The sequence below is a fragment of the Canis aureus genome, chromosome 16 (assembly GCF_053574225.1).
Source record: "Canis aureus isolate CA01 chromosome 16, VMU_Caureus_v.1.0, whole genome shotgun sequence".
Taxonomy (NCBI): Eukaryota; Metazoa; Chordata; class Mammalia; order Carnivora; family Canidae; genus Canis; species Canis aureus.
This window is the reverse complement of record NC_135626.1, coordinates 6,311,241-6,329,291: the sequence shown is the minus strand read 5'-3', so window position 1 is coordinate 6,329,291 and position 18,051 is coordinate 6,311,241. Positions and strand designations below refer to the sequence as shown.

The 18,051-nt window shown below is 47.6% G+C and overlaps 1 protein-coding gene across 10 annotated transcripts in view; it reads left to right on the top strand.

Annotated features, from left to right (window-relative positions):
• The window catches only part of KYAT1 (kynurenine aminotransferase 1), a 36,626-nt gene that overhangs the window by 15,311 nt on the left and 3,264 nt on the right, over positions 1 to 18,051 (top strand). For 2 of the 10 annotated variants that reach the window (XM_077850950.1, XM_077850948.1), the window contains 6 exons: positions 8,312 to 8,511; positions 10,937 to 10,995; positions 14,051 to 14,198; positions 16,560 to 16,709; positions 16,791 to 16,877; positions 17,119 to 17,247. In XM_077850950.1, the coding sequence (XP_077707076.1) occupies positions 8,416 to 8,511; positions 10,937 to 10,995; positions 14,051 to 14,198; positions 16,560 to 16,709; positions 16,791 to 16,877; positions 17,119 to 17,247 (669 nt within the window). In that variant the 5' untranslated portion in view covers positions 8,312 to 8,415. Of the gene's footprint in view, positions 1 to 8,311; positions 8,512 to 10,763; positions 10,789 to 10,936; positions 10,996 to 14,050; positions 14,199 to 16,559; positions 16,710 to 16,790; positions 16,878 to 17,118; positions 17,248 to 18,051 lie in introns of those variants that run through there. The other 8 variants (XM_077850951.1, XM_077850952.1, XM_077850953.1 and 5 more) reach the window with 5 other exon arrangements.

Below are 18,051 nucleotides of genomic sequence, written 5' to 3'. Positions count from 1 at the left end.
TCATAGGTACTAGGGGTCAGGACTTCAACATACACTATTGGAGGGCACAGTTCAAACCAACACATGCCTTTGTACTTGTCAGGGAATATTTGCTGGATGAATGAAGGAGAGATTGCTTGGGGATATCTCTTCTTCCCTCTGCCCCCTCAGGGACTGACTGGTGTGGTAGGGCCCTGTCAGGCTTGGTCCCTATTGTAATCTCAACCCTAGGCCAGGGCTTGGCCCAAGAAGATACTCTGGAGAGGTGATTGAAGAATGTAAGGAGGAAGTGCCCCCACCTTTGGACAGATGGCTGATGGCCAGTGCTCTGAAATGCTTTGGAACACCCTGGGGGAAGAGGCTCAGCTGGGTTGGGGTTTAGGAAGGATTAGCTGGGTAGCTGCCCTGGTCAGGCTGAGCTTTTCTTTCTTTCTCTTTCTTTCTTTCTTTCTTTCTTTCTTTCTTTCTTTCTTTCTTCTTTCTTTCTTTCTTTCTTTCTTCTTTCTTTCTTTCTTTCTTTCTTTCTTTCTTTCTTTCTTTCTTTCTATCTGTCTTTATTTAAGACTTTTTATTTATTTATTTGACAGAGAGAAAGAACATAAGCAGGGGGAGGGGCAGAGGGAGAGGGAGAAGCAGGCTCCCTGCTCAGCAGGGAGCCCGACTCAGGGCAAATAAATTCCCAGGACCCAGGGATCATAACCTGAGCCAAAGGCAGATTCTTAATCGACTGAGCCACCCAGGTGCCCCTAAACTTACTTCTTCTAAGCAGGTGCAAGCAACTATCTACTTCATGGAATCTTCTAGAGTGGGCAAGCCTAACTATTGTGTTAGAAATTATTTTCCTTATTTCTCCTATAATGAAATTGGAGCATTATAGTGATAGTTATGAAATTATGTGAACAGGTAAAGTTACATTGGACATTTGGTTTCCAGTCCCGTGAGCAAGGAGCTTGGAAGTCATCCTTCTACTTCACAAGCAGAACACTGAACAAACCAAAAAATCAACACCTCTTCTTCGATCCATTTGAGAAGTGAAGTCAAGGGGCAAACAGTTGCCCCCAAATTTAGGGAGACAAACCACCAGAGGAGCTGTAACAGAAACTATATCTTGCAAAGCCCAGAGTATTTACTCTGGCCCCGTACAGAAAAAGTTTGCTGATGCTGCTCTAGAAGAAGAGTGGATATAAAGATACAACTAATAGGTAGACAGAACTGGCAAGTGTGGCTGGGGAATAGCAATGAAAAGGGACAGTGGCAGGACAGGACCTGGGACAGGTGGCCTCACATCTGATTTAACAGCGCCTTCTAGTACATGATAAAGACTTTGGATTCTATTCCTAGCACAAAGATTTAGGAAGAGAAAAGCAGCCTTGGGAATCCAGGAGCTGACCTGGCACCTACAGATAGGACTTGTGTTGTGTTGAACATGAACAACTGCACAGAACATCATTATCTGACAAGGCCACACTGTGACCATAACAAATCCACACATGGAGAAAACACTCTGTAATCACGTCTGAACACAGATGAACATGAACATTGTCGAAGCCACAGGAAACCCAGCGCCCCCCTCTCCTGGCACACATGGGTGGCTGCTCCTCCACCAGTTATAGCCAGCCTCACTCAGGCCTGCTTCCTATCCATAAGATTACTGTGGGGGCACCTGGGTGGCTCAGTCCGTTTAGCGTCCAACTCTTGATTTTGGGTCAGGTCATGATCTCAGGGTCCTGAGATCAAGCCCTGCCTTTGGGTTCTGCGCTCAGAGGGGAGTCTGCTTGTCCCTCTCCCGCAGCGCCTCCCCCCACTATCGAGTGTGCACATGCTCTCCCTTGCATAAATTAATAAATAAAATCTTTAAAAAAAATGATTGGGGCACCAGGGTGGCTCAGTGGTTGAGCATCTGCTTTTGGCTCAGGTCGTTATCCCAGGGTCCTGGGATCAAGTCCCGTATCAGCCCCCCACACACACACCGGGGAGCCTGCTTCTTCCTCTGCCTGGGTCTCTGCCTCTCTCTCTCTGTGTCTCATGAATAAATAAATAAAATCTTAAAAACAAAAAAAGAAACAAGGGATGCCTGGGTGGCTCTATGGTTTGGCGCCTGCCTTTGGCCCAGGGCCTGATCCTGGCGTCGCAGGATCGAGTCTCGTGTCGGGTTCCCCACAAGGAGCCTGCTTCTCCCTCTGCCTATGTCTCAGCCTCTCTCTCCTCTCTCTCTCTCTCTGTGTGTCTCTCATGAATAAATAAATTAAAACTTAAAAAAAAAAATCTTAAAAAAAAAAAAGAAAACTAACAAGTCCTAAGTAGTCAAGCTTCCAGGGGATGGGGGCAGAGTCCCAGGGAGGCTGGGGACACCATTACCTGGGGATCCTGGGGTGGCTAGTTCAAAACCAAGCAGCCTCTTTCTCTCTCACTCCCGCCAGGGCAGAGGTGGGGTTTTCTCCACACGCTACCCCTAGGGTGTGCATTCTCTCTATATTTATCTCTTGATCTCTCCATCTCTGGCTCAGAGATGGAGAGATCCATCCACATCCTCAGGTCAGAGAGGTCCAGTTCAGCTCGTTCTTCCCTCTCCTGTAACCCTGCTCGCTCAATCAGTTACCAAACTTTCCAGACTTTCCTAAGAGATTGATAAGGAATAAGCGCCTTAGTGGGTTTTTCTTGAGTGCTTGCCCCACAGAGGAGCCACCATTTAGAACCGGTTTTTTTCGAATCACAGTCCCAGTGCATCTGGTAGCCTCCTTTGCCTCTCAGCTTACTGTTTTGACAAAGTCGGACCTACAGAAGAGGTGAAAGAACTGTGCAGTGGCCACATGTCTGCCTAGCACCCAGATTCAGCTCTCCCTCACGTTGCACCACATTTGCCAACGCCTCTCTCTGCCCTGCCCTTGTATGTGAATGTCTTTGCTGAATCTTTTTTTTTTAATTTTTTAATTTAATTTTATTTATTTATGATAGCCACACAGTGAGAGAGAGAGAGGCAGAGACATAGGCAGAGGGAGAAGCAGGCTCCATGCACCGGGAGCCCGACGTGGGATTCGATCCCGGGTCTCCAGGATCGTGCCCTGGGCCAAAGGCAGGCGCCAAACCGCTGCGCCACCCAGGGATCCCTGCTGAATCTTTTGAAAGCAAGTTGCAGACATCCTGACCCTTCACTCCTAAATACTTCATGTGCCTCCGAAGAATGGCATCCCCCCACATAAACACCCCTCATTATCACCCCCAAGGAAATTGGCCAGTGATTCAATCATGCCATCTCATGTACCGATTTCTCCAGCTGTGCCACAAATGTCTTTTGGGAACTTTCCCTGTTCTTGTCACCAATCCAGGATCCAGTTAAGGGTCACATGTTGCATTTGCTTACTGAGTCTCTTTGACAGCCCCATCCTCCCCAGGGCCCCCAAACCCTCACCTCTTTTTCTGTGTTCTGACCCCCTTGGAGAAGAGAGGGAAGGAAGGAAGGCTGGAAGGAAAAGTCTCAGACTGCAGTGCAATTCTCAGAAAATTTCAGCAAAACCAATGGGAGTCCTTGGGAGTGCCCTGTCTTTCATACACTGGCTAGAGGAGCCAGGGAATCTCATTGAATCACTGCCTTAGTGTTAAAGACCTGGGATGGATTTCTCAGCACAACTGTCTCCTCAATCAGGCTCCTGCCACTCAGAGAGACACATTATTGTGGCCACCACAAGGGTACTGCCTTAAAAAAAAAAAAAGTGGCGATTTTTATTTTATTTTACTTTATTTTTATTTTTTTAAGTTTATTTATTTATTATTCTTTTTTCTTTTTAAAGATTTTATTTATTTATTCATGAGAAACACAGAGAGAGAGAGAGAGAGAGGCAGAGACACAGGCAGAGGGAGAAGCAGGCTCCATGCAGGGAGCCCAATACAGGACTCAACCCAGGGACTCCAGGATCACACCCTGGGCCGAAGGCAGGCCCTAAACCGCTGAGCCACCCAGGCGTCCCATTTTTTAAGTCATCTCTATACACAGCGTGGAGCTCAAACTTACGACCCAGAAATCAAAAGAGTCGCATGCCCCACTCACTGAGCCAGCCAGGCACCCCTAAATCTTGGTGATTTTTTTTTTAATTTTATTTATTTATTCATGAGAGACACACAGAGAGAGAGGCAGAGACACAGGCAGAGGGAGAAGCAGGCTTCATGCAGGGAGCCTGATGTGGGACTTGATCCAGGGTCTCCAGGATCATGCCCTGGGCTTAAGGCGGCGCTAAACCGCTGAGCCACCAGAGCTGCCCTTGGTGATTTTTTTTTTAAGATTTTTATTTATTTATTCATGAGAGACACACACAGAGAGAGAGGCACAGACACAGGCAGAGGGAGAAGCAGGCTCCATTTGGGGAGCCTGACGTGGGACTCGATACCCGGTCTCCAGAATCACACCCTGGGCTGAAGGCGGCACTACCGCTGAGCCACCTGGGCTGCCCAACCTTGGTGATTTTTTTTTTTTTAAGATTTTATTTATTTATTCATGAGAGACAGAGAGAGAGAGAAAGAGAGAGAGAGAGAGGCAGAGGGAGAAGCAGGCTCCATGCAGGGAGCCCGACATGGGACCCGATCCCGGGTCTCCAGGATCACATCTTGGACAGAAGGCCGTGCCAAACAGCTGAGCCACCGGGGCTGCCCAACCTTGGTGATTTTTAAAAACCATTTTGAGACAGAATTATACGCACATACCGTATAATTGAACCATTTCAAGTGTACTGTTCACTGGATTTTAGTATGGCCACACCACAATCTAACTCTTTTTTGAAGATTTTAGGGATCCCTGGGTGGTGCAGCGGTTTGGCGCCTGCCTTTGGCCCAGGGCGCGATCCTGGAGACCTGGGATCGAATCCCACGTCGGGCTCCCGGTGCATGGAGCCTGCTTCTCCCTCTGCCTGTGTCTCTGCCTCTCTCTCTCTCTCTCTCTCTCTCACTGTGTGCCTATCATAAATAAATAAATAACTAATTAAAAAAATAAAGATTTTATTTATTTATTTGACGGAGAGAGGAGCAAGCAAGCACAAGCAGGGGAGCAATAGGAGAGGGAGCAGCAGGCAATAGGAGAGGGAGAAGCAGGCTCCCCTTGAGCAGGAAGCCCGGCATGAGACTTGATCCCAGAACCCCAGGATCATGACCTGAGCTGAAGGCAGATGCTTAACTGACTGAGCCACCCAGGTACCCCCCACCACAGTCTAACTTTAGAACATTTTCATTATGCCAAAAAAATATCCAGTAACTCTGTCTCTAGAGCTTTGCCTGTTTCATATAAATGGAATCATGTAGTGCTTGGCCTCATGTGGTTGGCTTCTTTTAGCAAAATGTTGTCAGGGGGGATCCCTGGGTGGCGCAGTGGTTTGGCGCCTGCCTTTGGCCCAGGGCGCGATCCTGGAGACCCGGGATCGAATCCCACGTCGGGCTCCCGGTGCATGGAGACTGCTTCTCCCCCTGCCTGTGTCTCTGCCTCTCTCTCTCTCTCTCTCTCTCTCTCGATCTTTCTGTGACTATCATAAATAAATAAAACGCATTAAAAAAAAAAACAGCATGAGGAATCTGGGCTGGTTAAGTTAAAAAAAAAATGTTGTCAGGGTGGTTCATCCATGTTACGGCAGGTGTTAGAAACTCATTCCCTTTTATTGCCAAATGACATTCCATCACATGGATTTACCACATTTTGTTGATCAATTGATGTCATCAACCAGCAAGGCTTTAGGTTGCTTCCACTTTAGGCTATTATGAATAATGCTGTGGGATCCCTGGGTGGCTCAGTGGTTTAGAGCCTGCCTTCTGCTCAAGGGTGTGACCCTGGAGTCCCTGGGTCGAGTCCTGTATCGGGCTCCCTGCATGGAGCCTGCTTCTCCCTCTGCCTGTGTCTCTGCCTCTCTCTGTGTCTCTCATGAATAAATAAATAAAATCTTAAAAAAATAATAATGCTCCTGTAAATGCACGTACAACTCTTTGTATGGACACATGTTTTTCTTTCTCTGGGGCACATACCTAGGAGGGGAGTTGCTGAGTCATATATTACATGTTTAACATTTGGAAGACCTGCCAGACTGTTGCAGAATAGTTGTGCCATTTTACCTTCCCAGAAGCAATGTCCCAGGATTCCAGTTTCTCAATGTCCCTGAAGCATCTTTAAATGTTTGTAATTCTCTGATTTTTGTATTTGTTTTGTTCGTTTTTTCCTGGTGCCCAAGTGTATTTAGTGTACCCTCTGGCAGTTGGGCCAAAGAAAGAGAAAGATGGCATTTGGGGGAGGGGTGGCAATGCAATTTATTTTTGGCATTTTGATCTTAAATGCAGCCACCTTGCTGAACTTTTTTGTTAGTTTTACTAGTTTGTGTATTTGTTTGAACTGCCCCTCCCACCCACTCAAGCTTTCTCCCCCTACCCAAATAAATAAAATATTTAAAAAAATAAAACTAAAGGGAATTTGTTTTGCCATATAAGTTTCTAGTTGATAAACTTTATATATCCTTGAAGCACTTGTAATTATCCCTGGTATTTCTTTTTTTTTTAATTTTTTATTTATTTATGATAGTCACAGAGAGAGAAAGAGAGAGAGGCAGAGACACAGGCAGAGGGAGAAGCAGGCTCCATGCACCGGGAGCCCGACGTGGGATTCAATCCCGGGTCTCCAGGGTCGTGCCCTGGGCCAAAGGCAGGCGCCAAACCGCTGCGCCACCCAGGGATCCCTATCCCTGGTATTTCTTGTAGCCATCCGAAATGCACTTGTTGCCATTTGCCCAATGACTAAGGATGTTGAGCATCTTTTCATATGCCTGTCAGTCATTTATATATCTCCTTTGGAGAAATTCAGATTTATGATTCACAAATATTTACTCCCATACTTTAGTCTTTTTTTAAGCATTTATTCATTTACTTGAGAGAGAGAGAGAGCAAGTGCAAGTGAGAGAGAGAGAGCACAAGTGGAGCCAGGGTCAGAAAGGGACAGAGGAAGAGGGAGAAGCAGATTCCCCATTGAGCAGGGAGCCCTACACGGGGCTCGATCCCAGGACCCCAGGATCATGACCTGAGCCCAAAGCAGAGGCTTATCTGGCTGAGCCTCCCAGGCACCCCCCTCCTTTTATCTTTTCATTTTCTTGGCAGTATCCTTTGAGGCACAAAAGCTTTTGATGTTGGTGAAGTCTGCTGTATCTGCTTTTTCCTTTTGTTGCTTATGCCTTTGGTGTTGTATCTAAGAAATTGTCTTCTAATGCAAGATCACAAAGATATACTCTTGTTTTCTTCTGGGAGTTTTATAGTTTTAGCTCTTGTATTTAGGTCCATGATCCACTTTGAGTGAGTTTTGTATATGGTATAAGGTAGGGGTCCAAAATCATTCTTCTGCCTGTGGATATCTTTTTTTTTTTTTAAGATTTTATTTATTTATTCATGAGAGACAGAAAGAGAGAGAGAGAGGCAGAGACATAAGCAGAGGGACCATTCAGGGACCCCGATGCAGGATTCGATCCTGGGACTCCAGGATCATGCCCTGAGCTGAAGGCAGGCACTAAACTCCTGAGCCACCCAGGGATCCCCTTTCCTTGGTTCCTATTGCTTTTCAGTAACCTTTGAAATTTTTTCAGTACATCCTCCAATGTTTTTGTTTCTTTTCAAAGCATTCACTTTTTAAGTGTGTCTTTTAAGTTTCTTTTAATTTATTATGCCCTGGACCTTTATCCCCATGTGCTTTATTTATCGAAGAAACCGTCATTTGTACACCACCTCTTCATGGTGTCATTTAACATGTTCTTTGGTCCCTTGTGTTTTAGTAATCCAGTGGCATGATCTGATTTAGATTTAATTTTAGCACAGGAATAATTTGCAAGAGGTGGGATCCCTGGGTGGCGCAGCGGTTTGGCGCCTGCCTTTGGCCCAGGGCGCGATCCTGGAGACCCGGGATCGAATCCCACATCGGGCTCCTGGTGCATGGAGCCTGCTTCTCCCTCTGCCTGTGTCTCCGCCTCTCTCTCTCTCTCTCTGTGTGACTATCATAAATAAAAAAAAAAAAAAAATTTGCAAGAGGTATGTGTGTATGTGTGTGTGTTAGTGTGTGTTTCCAGAGTCAGAACATACTGTAGAGTTGACTCTCCCTGTGATGTTAGGGGCCATCCATGATCTTCACCTGAATCTTTTTTTTTTTTTCATTAGAAGTAATTTACATATTGAAAGGGTCACTCTGGTTGCTGGGGGTTAGGAGGTTGTAGGTATGAAAGATAATCATGCAATAAAGCACTTGTCGCCATGCCTGGCACACAGTGACCACTCAATAAATATTAGCTGCTGCTGTTGTTGTTGTTGTTGTTGTTGTTGTTGTTGTTGTTAGAGCTGTTTGTGGGGACCCAGAAGTCATTTTTTGGCCAGAGTGATCTCCACATTCTCCTCAGCCCCTGGAGGAGAAGCCGCCGGTGTCCCAAGGCTCTGGGAGGCATGTTCAGGAATGTGGCAGCCATCTCTTTGCACCTGATTGGGCCCCTCCAGAGAAAGAAGGCTGGAACTTCTCTCACTCGGTGCTTGCACCAGACTGTAAGTGCTCTAGCCCCATGTGCTTTGCTGCCTAAACACAGGGTCTCTGTGATCTGGCATGGTCCTGGCTTCAAAACTGTGCATGAGCCTCCTCTTTCAGGAAGCCTTCCCTGACTGTAGCCTAGATGAGAACCCTTCCTTGAGCTTGCCTCTAATGTAGAACTTGTAGCTCTGCATTTGAATGGTCTGCAGAGCGCTACTGCCTCCCCATCATCCTGTAAGCCTACCCCAGTGTTTGATACACAGTAGGTGCTCAATAGATGTTGTCTGAGGAATACATTATACACAAGTCCAAGAACAGGCACTGTTTCTTCATTTATGCAATTACTGTGTGACATACTTAAAGGTCACTCGTTTGAGTTCCCCAAATTTTGTGGCTCCCCCATTATTTTTACCTCCCTCCTATACTCATTCACCTCCATTCATCTCTTTTGTTGTCTCTTTTTTTTTTAATTTTTTATTTATTTATGATAGTCACACAGAGAGAGAGAGAGAGAGAGAGGCAGAGACATAGGCAGAGGGAGAAGCAGGCTACATGCACCGGGAGCCCGACATGGGATTCGATCCCGGGTCTCCAGGATCATGCCCTGGGCCAAAGGCAGGCGCCAAACCGCTGCGCCACCCAGGGATCCCTTGTTGTCTCTTTCTATATGCCTCTGTACCCCCTACTCCTTTTTTTTGTATCCCCTACTCCTTACTGCATCCCAACCTTCTCAAACTTCCCTCACTCCAATTTGTGTCTCCTACCTTCCCCCCCAACTCATTGCACTGTACATTTTTCAAGAGTTTATTTTTAAGTAATCTCTGCACCCGATGCGGGACTCAAACTCACAACCCCAAGATCAAATGTCACATGCTCTACCGATTGCGCCAGCCAAGCACGCCTCTATTTTTTAAAAATATGATGCATCCCCAATTCAAAAGTAATTCCTATAGCATTGAAACCATGATGCCATCAATGTAAGATGCATTGTTACTATATGAACTAGTAAGGGGCGGGGGGAATGTCAATTAACCTCCTGCTATAGATTCTGAGACACATCTGAATTCGGAGAATGTGCAAGGCAAAAAAAAATGCACCTGTCAGAATCAGTCAAATATGGTGTGATCTCCATACAAAAAATTTGGAAGCATGGAATAGCACACACATGGGGCACCTGGTTGTATGCTCAGTTGGAAGAGCATACAACTTTTGATCTCAGGGTTATGAGTTCGAGCTCCACGTTGGGTGTAGACATCATTTAAATACATAGACTTAAAAAAGGAAAAGGCACACACATTAAATTAAATCACCTATAATTCCACAATAGAAAACGTATTACCAAAATCCATCTCTCATTTTCAAATAAAATTTTCCATCATGATCTCAAGCAGAGAGAACCTTTGTTAATATTTTGCTAGATTTGGGATCCCTGGGTGGCGCAGCGGTTTGGCGCCTGCCTTTGGCCCAGGGCGCGATCCTGGAGACCGGGATCGAATCCCACATCGGGCTCCCGGTGCATGGAGCCTGCTTCTCCCTCTGCCTGTGTCTCTGCCTCTCTCTCTCTCTCTCTGTGTGACTATCATAAATAAATAAAAATTTAAAAAAAAAATTAAAAAAAATATTTTGCTAGATTTCCCTTCCAAACTTTTTTTGTCTGCTCACGTATAGTCATAGAAAAATGTACAATGTATACACAAGTATATGTTCGGGTGCATTTTTTTACAAAACCTAATTATACTGTACATACTACTTTGTAGCCCGTTTTATTGATGTCGGCATATCACAATGATAAAAACTCTTCTAACAGGTGATTTTGGCTGGTTCAGTCAGTAGACCATGAGACTCTTGGTCTCAGGGTCCATGTGGGGTGTAAAATTTACTTTAAAAAAGCTATTTTTTAAAAGGGGGGGGAGGGATTTCTCTCCTCTACAAAATGGGCCCAGCCAGATTGTTCCGAGTTTAGAGAGATTCCTACTTGGCTCAGCGGTTTAGCGCCTGCCTTTGGCCCAGAGCGGGATCCTGGAGACCCGGGATCGAGTCCCACATCGGGCTCCCTGCGTGGAGCCTGCTTCTCCCTCTGCCTGTGTCTCTGCCCTCTCTCTCTCTCTCTTTTTGTCTCTCATGAATAAATAAATAAAATTAAAAAAAATATTGTTCTGAGTTTAGCAAGAGCGCCTGAGGGCAGTGTGCTGCCACCACGTTCTCCACGGTGCCGCGGCTCTCTGCCTCCCCAGCCCGGCCCAACCTGGTCTGAGCCTCAGGGCTCGCGGAGCCGGGGCTGGCGGGCCGAGCAGGTGCAGCGCAGGGAGGGGCGCGGCCGGGCGGCGAGGCGGGCTGAAGCCCCTCCCGCGCTCCAGTGCAGGCCGGCGTCTGTCGCTCAGGGGCTGTGGTCTCAGGAGTGGCGTCTCCCCCGCTCTGACCTGCTGCTTGCTCTTTCTCCAGCTCACCATGGCCACGCGGCTGCAGGCTCGCAGGCTGGACGGGATTGACCACAACCCCTGGTGAGCTCCGCGGGGCCGGGTCGCGTGCGGGCGGGACGGGCTGGAGGTGCCTGGGTTTGCTGTCGCCCGGCGACTCCCGGGGCTGCCACCGTGCCCCGGACTGCGAGGTTTGCAGCCACAGCCTCAGAGAGGTGGGAGCAGAAGCAGCGGGCCTGGGCTGGAATCTCAGCGTCACCCCGCTTGGCCGAGGCGCGGGGGGGCCAGTGTCGCACCGGCTCTGAGCCTCGGCCACAGCTGCAAAATGAAGATACTTACATCTGCTTTGAAGGGCCTTGGGAGGATAGGGCGAAAGGCTGTATGAAAGCAGTGGCCATTACCTAGGCCCCAGGCTTTGGGCTTTCCAGGGACTATTTTATTTCACACTTAGTACAGAGTAATATAAGGTAAAATACAGGCAGCTCGGCACTGGACTTTTGCTGAGGTTAATTTCTTTTCTTTGTTTCTTGTTCTAAATATGAAAGAAGTGTGTGTCCATTGTTACTACTAATACAATGGATGCAGTGGGAAGGTGTGTAAGAAAAATGTGTAGATTTTTCCTAATCCCTCCCCACAACCTTTGGCCACCAGCATAGAGGCTCAGACTTATGACCAGGAGATCAACAAGAGACCAAGAGCTGCTTGCTCCACCCACCCAGCTATCCAGTCACCCCCCACCACCCTGTACTTTCAAAAAAAAGTTGCTAGCTCTTGTTTTTACAAAACATGGAGCTGTTTTTCTGTTGTTTCTTTTACTTTTTTTTTTTTTTTTTTTTTTAAGACAGAGCAGGTGTGCTTGTGAGGGAGGGGTGGGAAATGGGGGAAAGATGGGCAGTGAGAAGAGAGAGAAAGAATCTTAAACAGGGGCAGCCCGGGTGGCTGAGCGGTTTAGCGCTGCCTTCAGCCCAGGGCGGGATCCTGGAGACCTGGGATCGAGTCCCACGTTGGGCTCCTTGCATGGATGGAGCCTGCTTCTCCCTCTGCCTGTGTCTCTGCCCCTCTCTCTCTCTCTCTCTGTGTGTGTGTGTGTCTCTCATGAATAAATAAATAAAATCTTAAAAAAAAAAAATCTTAAACAGGCTCCATGCTCAGCACCCAGCACAGTGCAAGGCTCAATTTCACAATCCTGAGACTAGGTCCTGAGCTGAAACCAAGAGTTGAATGCTCAACAGACTGAGCCACCCAGGCTTCTCCCTCCACCCCCCATTTTTTTTTCTTTCAAACTCCTCTCATGTACAAAACACATTGTGTTTTGCAAAGATCTTCCACCTGGTGCTCCATGGTGTTTGGGACAGAGGAGCCAGTCCCCAAACCCCTATAGTGTCTGACCGCCTTCTTGCTTGTACCACCTTCTGTCCTATGTGTGAGAGGGGCTGGGCAGCATCGTAGGCTATGGCAGATAAGGTAGAGTCCAACTCAGAGGGAGGAAATGACAAGAAGGCAGGCTGGGAGAGGCAGCAAGACTCTTGAGCCCACCACCCCATTTTACAGAAGGGAAGATTGAGACCAGAAGAGGCCAAGTCTCCTGCAAATGCAGGGCAGAGCAGAAACAGGCCTGGGGAGAATGTATAGGACATCTATCCTCTCAGGCCTCTCTGTTTCCCTGAAGAGGTAGTCACCAGCCGGGGCCAGAAGAAAGGTTGTTGGGGGGCCAGAAATGGCAAATGGGAGGGCTGGTGGGGGCCCCAGTCTGTCCAGGCTAATGGTCTAGAATCAAAGGCTGACTGGGCAGTGCACTGACTGGGAGTCCTTGGGTAGATCATTGCCAACCTCAGCTTCTCCAACCCCATTGTGACTCAGAAATAGGACATGCCTCGTATGTATTGGAAGTTTATTGAGCACACATTTCAAACTCTGGTCAGTGAAATATCCACTTAGGAAGTCTCAACAAATATTTTTAAAGAATGGAGCAGGATAGGGGCACCTGGGGAGCTCAGTTGGTGGAGCATCTGGCTCCCGATCCCACCTCAGGTCTTGATCTCAGGGTGTGAGTTCAAATCCCACATTGGGCTCCATGTGGGGCATGGAGCCTACTTAAAAAAAAAAAAAAAATGGAGCCGGTGATGACGAAGAGGAGGACTAAACCCACCCTTCCATCCCTTTCAGGGCCCGTGGGTTATCTAGTTTTCTAGGCCAATAATAAAACAGTGTTTTGGAATCGTTAAAAAAAAAAAAAATAGAGTAGGGTAGGGGCATCTGGTTGGCTCAGTCTGAAGAGCATGGGACTCTGGATCTTGGGGTCATGAGTTTGAGCCCCACACCGGGTATAGAGATTACTTAAATAAGTAAAACTTTAAAAGAGGGTGGGGGGCACCTGAGTGGCTCAGTCAATTAGACGTCTGCCTTTGGTTCAGGTCATGATCTTAAGGTCCTGGGATCGAGCACCCCATTGGGCTCCCTGCTCTGTGAAGAGTCTGCTTCTCCCTCTCCCTCTGCTCCTCCCCACTGCTCATGCTGTCTCTTTCTTTCTCCCTCCCTCCCTCCCTCCCTCTTCCTCGCCCCTCTGTCCCCCACAAATAATTTATTTTTATTTTTTTTAAGATTTTGTTTATTTATTCATGGGAGACACACAGAGAGAGGCAGAGACATAGGCTGAGGGAGAAGCAGGTTCCTCGCAGGGACCCTGATGTGGGACTCGATCCCGGACCCCTGGATCATGCCCTGAGCCAAAGGCAGACGCTCAACCGCTGAGCCACCCAGGCATCCCAATAAATTTTTTTTAATCTTAAAAAAAGAATAGGATAGGATAGGAAATTCTGTCATAGATCATGCCAGAAGGATAACATTGATTCCGTGTTTGTGCTCTATGAGGTTTGTGATGTGAAGATGATTTCCTATTGTGGATCATGGTTGGGAAGTTTGAAAACCCCTGGGCTGAGACACGGGATTGGCACAGTGCTTGGCCCAGGGAATCCCAAAGCAGGGACCAGTTTTGGCCCTCAAGCAGATCTCAGGCTGGGACAGATGCCAACTGTCTAGTTTTTCTGGAATGAGCCTGGTGCACTGTTCATCCTGCCCTGGAAACAGGTGTAAGTCCAGGTCAGGGTGGGCTGGTATCAATTCTCTATTTGTTGCTCAGGGTGGAGTGCACCAAAATGGCCAGCGAGTATGATGCCGTAAACTTGGGCCAAGGCTTCCCCGACTTCCCACCCCCAGACTTCGCACTTCAAGCCTTTCAGCTGGCTCTCAGCAGTGACTTCATGCTCAACCAGTACACCAAGGCGTTTGTGAGTTTCCCAGCCTCACCTGGGCCCTGGGACACAGGCCTCAAGGAGGCCCCGGGGGAGGAAGGGTCAAGCCGTTCTGAGCATCATGCCTACGTGGGTGTCAGGGTTCTGGGGCAAAGTCCTGAGAATTTAGTGTGGCTATAGTTCAGTATTCACTGAGTGTCTTCTCTGTTTCAGGCTCTGGGACAACTCATGGTCTGGGGAAAGATAGACAAAAAACTATGAGCTGGGAGCTCAGGGCCTAGGAGGAAAAGAAGGCAAAAAAAAAAAAAAAAAAAACAAGGCAGTTGATATGCTGTAATAGGGGAGGATGGAATGCTGTGGAAGCAGGAAGAAGGGAATGAAATCTGGGGAGAACAGAGAAGGCTTCCTGGAGCAGGTGACACCTAAGCTGAGTCCTGAAAGACAAGCTGCTGACTGATCTGACTCTAATCCAAACTCTTTCTATAAAGGTCACAGGGTAAATATTTGCCAGTCCTTGGTTTAGTAAAGCAGCAAATGGTTCTTAAACTTTGGTATGCCTCAGAATTACCTGGGGGGAAATTCCCTCCAGTTCCACCATCCAGAGATAATTATGGCCAAGAGTTTGCTATTTGACTGAGCTCTTAGACTTTTAAACTTTTAACTTTTTATTTTGTTTTAAAGATTTTATTTTTATTTATTCATGAGAGACAGAGACACAGAGAGAGAGAGAGAGAGAGAGGCAGAGACACAGGCAGAGGGAGAAGCAGGCTCCATGCAGGGAGCCCGATGTGGGACTTGATCCTAGGACTCCAGGATCACACCCTGGGCCAAAGGCAGGCACTAAACCGCTGAGCCACCCAGGGATTCCCAACTTTTAACTTTTTTTAAAGTGCTTATTTGAACACACACACTCGCATATATGTAACATACGAGATTTGGGTTTTTTAACACAATTGGACTCATGAATAATGCTCTGTAACCTGATTATTTCACTAAACAGCATGTCATGGACAACTTTCCATGTCAGAACAGCCTCGTCCTTTTTAAGGGCCACCTAGTATTCCAATTGCATAGCTGTGCCGTTGTTTCCTGAACCAGCCCTGCCCTAATGGCCCGATTTGGCTATCTCCCTATTAGAAACAATGGCACAGTGAATATTTCTGGGTATATATCGTTGTACACACATGTAAGCGTTTCTCTCAGACAAATCCCTAGAAGTAAAACTAGAGAGTCAGAGAGTGTAAGAATTTAATTTTTTTTATTTTTTTAAGATTTTATTTATTTATTCATGAGAGACACACATACAGAGAGAGAGAGTCAGAGACACAGGCAGAGGGAGAAGCAGGCTCCACGCAGGGAGCCCGATGTGGGACTCGATCCTGGGTCTCCAGGATCACACCCTAAGCCAAAGGCGGCGCTAAACCGCTGAGCCACCCAGGCTGCCCAGGGTGTAAGAATTTAAACCTGTGATGGATGTTGTCAAACTGCCTTCCAAAAAGGTTTACTCACATCCCCACCAACACACTAGTCTCATACTCTTGCCAACCACGGGTGGCATTATCAGTCTTTCATATTGATATTATATTCTTATAGCAATATTTCATTGTTACTTTTATTTGCTTTTTTTCTATCATTATCCTTTTCCTATGTGCATTGGGCATCGGTAATTTTTCTTTCAGGACTGGCTCCTTTTTTTTAGTTAAGTCTATATCTTTGTCTTCTTGTTTTTGTATACCTTTTTCTCTTAGTTTTGTCTTTTAACTTTGCCCATAGTATATTTTGCTGTACAGGAATTTTTAATTTTTACATGGTCAAGTCCAGTTGAGTGAATTATTTAGTGAAGTTCTAGACCTTGAGGTTTCAGTCATTTGGTTCAACCTGAGTGTTTTATAAATGTCCTCTGCAAACAGGCATATGAATCCAGTCTTCCTCTCAATGGGGTGCTTCCATAATAAAATCCTATTCCTGCACCTTAACTGTGCATGAGCTTGAGCAAGTCACTTCTTGTCTCTGGGTCTCTGTTTTTCTACCTGCCAAATGGTGGGGATCAAATAATACAGGTACTGCAAGGCTGCTGGGATGAGCAGATGGTACACATGTGCTTCTTAAACTAAGAGGGAGGTGGTTAAATTGTGGAGTGGAGTGGAGGCCTCCACCAAGGCATGTACTCTGTCCAGTTCTCCACTGAATCCCAGCCCTGGATGTTGGGCCTGCACAGAACAGGCCTGATGGCCAGTGCTGGTGGAGGAGATGAAAGAACTCACCCTGTAGGAGTGAACTTTGCCTCAGCCCTGCTGCTAGAGAGTGCTAGAACTGCCTGGATGCGGCTGAGCGGAAGGGTGGGTGCAAACTGAGCCAGGCAGGCGGCTGACCAGCTGACCGCTGCTGTCCTGACAGGGTTACCCACCTCTGACAAAAATCCTGGCAAGTTTCTTTGGGAAGCTGCTGGGACAGGAGATAGACCCACTCAAGAACGTGTTGGTGACCGTGGGTGCCTACGGGGCCCTGTTCACAGCCTTCCAGGCCCTGGTGGATGAAGGAGACGAGGTGAGGGAGCAAGGCTTGGGCTGGGTAGGGATGAGGGGCGAGGGGCAATGCTGATACTAGCTAATCTGGTCCTTCTGCTAGGTCATCATCATAGAGCCATTTTTTGACTGTTACGAACCCATGACGTTGATGGCAGGGGGTCACCCTGTGTTTGTGACCCTGAAGCCGGTAAGGATGCTGGTCGGGATGTTTGTAGGCAGAGGGGTCCAAGGAGTGTGTTGTGTTGGCCCCTGGGAGGTGGGAAAAAAGTAAGGAGGTAAAGGAGGCCAGTTTCTCCAGGGTGGGGAGGGATATCCAGACTCCCAGAGGAGAGAGGTTGGGGACAGATACCTATGAAGGAGGGCGAGATCCTTGGAGCTGAATGCCAGGTCTGTAATTAATTGCCATTCCCTCCCACCTCCTCTTACAGAGCCCCACCCAGGATGGGGAACTGGATTCCGCCAGCAACTGGCAGCTGGACCCCACAGAGCTGGCCAGCAAGTTTACTTCTCGTACCAAAGCCCTAATCCTCAACACACCCAACAACCCCGTGGGAAAGGTACCTGAGAGACCTCCTTCCAGGGACCCCTCCGAACTGGGTTCAAGTCCCTGCTGTGTTACTGATATGCTGCGTTGGGCCTCAGTTTCTTCATCTGTGAAATAGGAGGGCAACTTGTAATGAGCTCTGAGGACCGAGGCTCCCCAAGGTCCTGGGGACAGGGGCAGGAATCCCCAGGGAGGGTGTGAAAGGTATAAGTGCTGGTGGTGTAGCAGCCTGGGTGCCTCCCTGGCTCCCCCAAGACCCTGGGGTAACCTCACCTCTCAGATTGCCTTCTCATATGTAAATTGGTAATGTGAGAGACGTGATGCAGAAGAAACTCCAGTTATCCAACTGAGTGTCTTTCCTCTCACGTGACCACTGCACTTACAACACTCTGACCCTGGTGGTGGGACGTCCCACACCCAGTAATTCTGCAACACCAGCTGGGGTAATGTCAGATCCCATAGGTTAGGGCTCAGCTGCACAAGGCTGCCCACCCTTCAGATGCCAGTTCAGCTTGTCACCTGCGCTTCTGACCAATGGGCTATAAATTAGAGGTTCCCATCACCCCCTTGGGTTCTGTTGCTTGGCCATAATGGCTCACAGAACTCAGAAAACACTCACTTAGGTTTATCAGTTTATTAAAGGAGATGAGAAACTATACAGATGAGAAAGGACACAACGTCAGAGGAAGATACACACAGAGTGAGGTCTGAGAGGGTCCCAAGGAGCTATGGTGCATCACCCTCCCAGTATATGGATGTGTTCACCAATCTGGAAGCACCCCAAACACTGTACTATTGGTATTTTATGAAGGCTTCC